Source organism: Neopelma chrysocephalum, unplaced genomic scaffold (genome assembly GCF_003984885.1).
Source record: "Neopelma chrysocephalum unplaced genomic scaffold, ASM398488v2 Primary Assembly neopelma1_22, whole genome shotgun sequence".
Lineage (NCBI taxonomy): Eukaryota > Metazoa > Chordata > Aves > Passeriformes > Pipridae > Neopelma > Neopelma chrysocephalum.
The window spans coordinates 24,256,849-24,257,369 of NW_020897689.1; the positions used below are offsets into that span (position 1 = coordinate 24,256,849).

Below are 521 nucleotides of genomic sequence, written 5' to 3' on the forward strand. Positions count from 1 at the left end.
CGCATCCCTCATCCTCGCATCCCGCGCATCCCTCATCCTCGCATCCCTCATCCCCGCGGCGCGGCTTACCGGGATCGCTGCAGCTCGAAGGCGGCGGCGGGGCCGGGCTGCCCCAGCTCTCCGCTGCCGCCAGCGATGCCCTGGGGGCTGGTGCGGCCGAAGGGTGCCGGGAGCACCCCCGCCGTGAAAGAGTTGAGGCGGCCGCGGCTGCCCGCCGCCGCGGCTCCCAGGAAGGCGGCGGGCGGCACCTGCACGGCGGCGAAGGCGTCCTCCTCCTCCTCCTCGTCTTCCTCCTCCTCCGGGGGCTCTGCGGACGCCGCCGGGGGGCTGCCCAGCCGCGGCGGCGGCGGAAGCAGCGGCGCCTGGCGGGGTCGGGCGGCGGGGCCGTCGTTGCCCGGCGGCGGGGGCCGCCCGTCGAGGGAGATGCTGGTGAGGAAAGAGAGCGCGGCCTGCCTGCGCCGGGGGTCGCTGCGCGCCGGCGGCGGCGGCTGCGGCGGCGGCTGCGGCGCTTTCCTGGGGCA

The 521-nt window shown here is 78.5% G+C and overlaps 1 protein-coding gene across 1 annotated transcript in view; it reads right to left on the reverse strand.

Annotated features, from left to right (window-relative positions):
* The window catches only part of CABLES1 (Cdk5 and Abl enzyme substrate 1), a 75,138-nt gene that overhangs the window by 73,385 nt on the left and 1,232 nt on the right, over nt 1-521 (reverse strand). Inside the window, exon 2 of the mRNA XM_027675913.1 lies at nt 70-513. Within this exon, the coding sequence (XP_027531714.1) occupies nt 70-513 (444 nt within the window). The remainder of the gene's footprint in view (nt 1-69; nt 514-521) is intronic.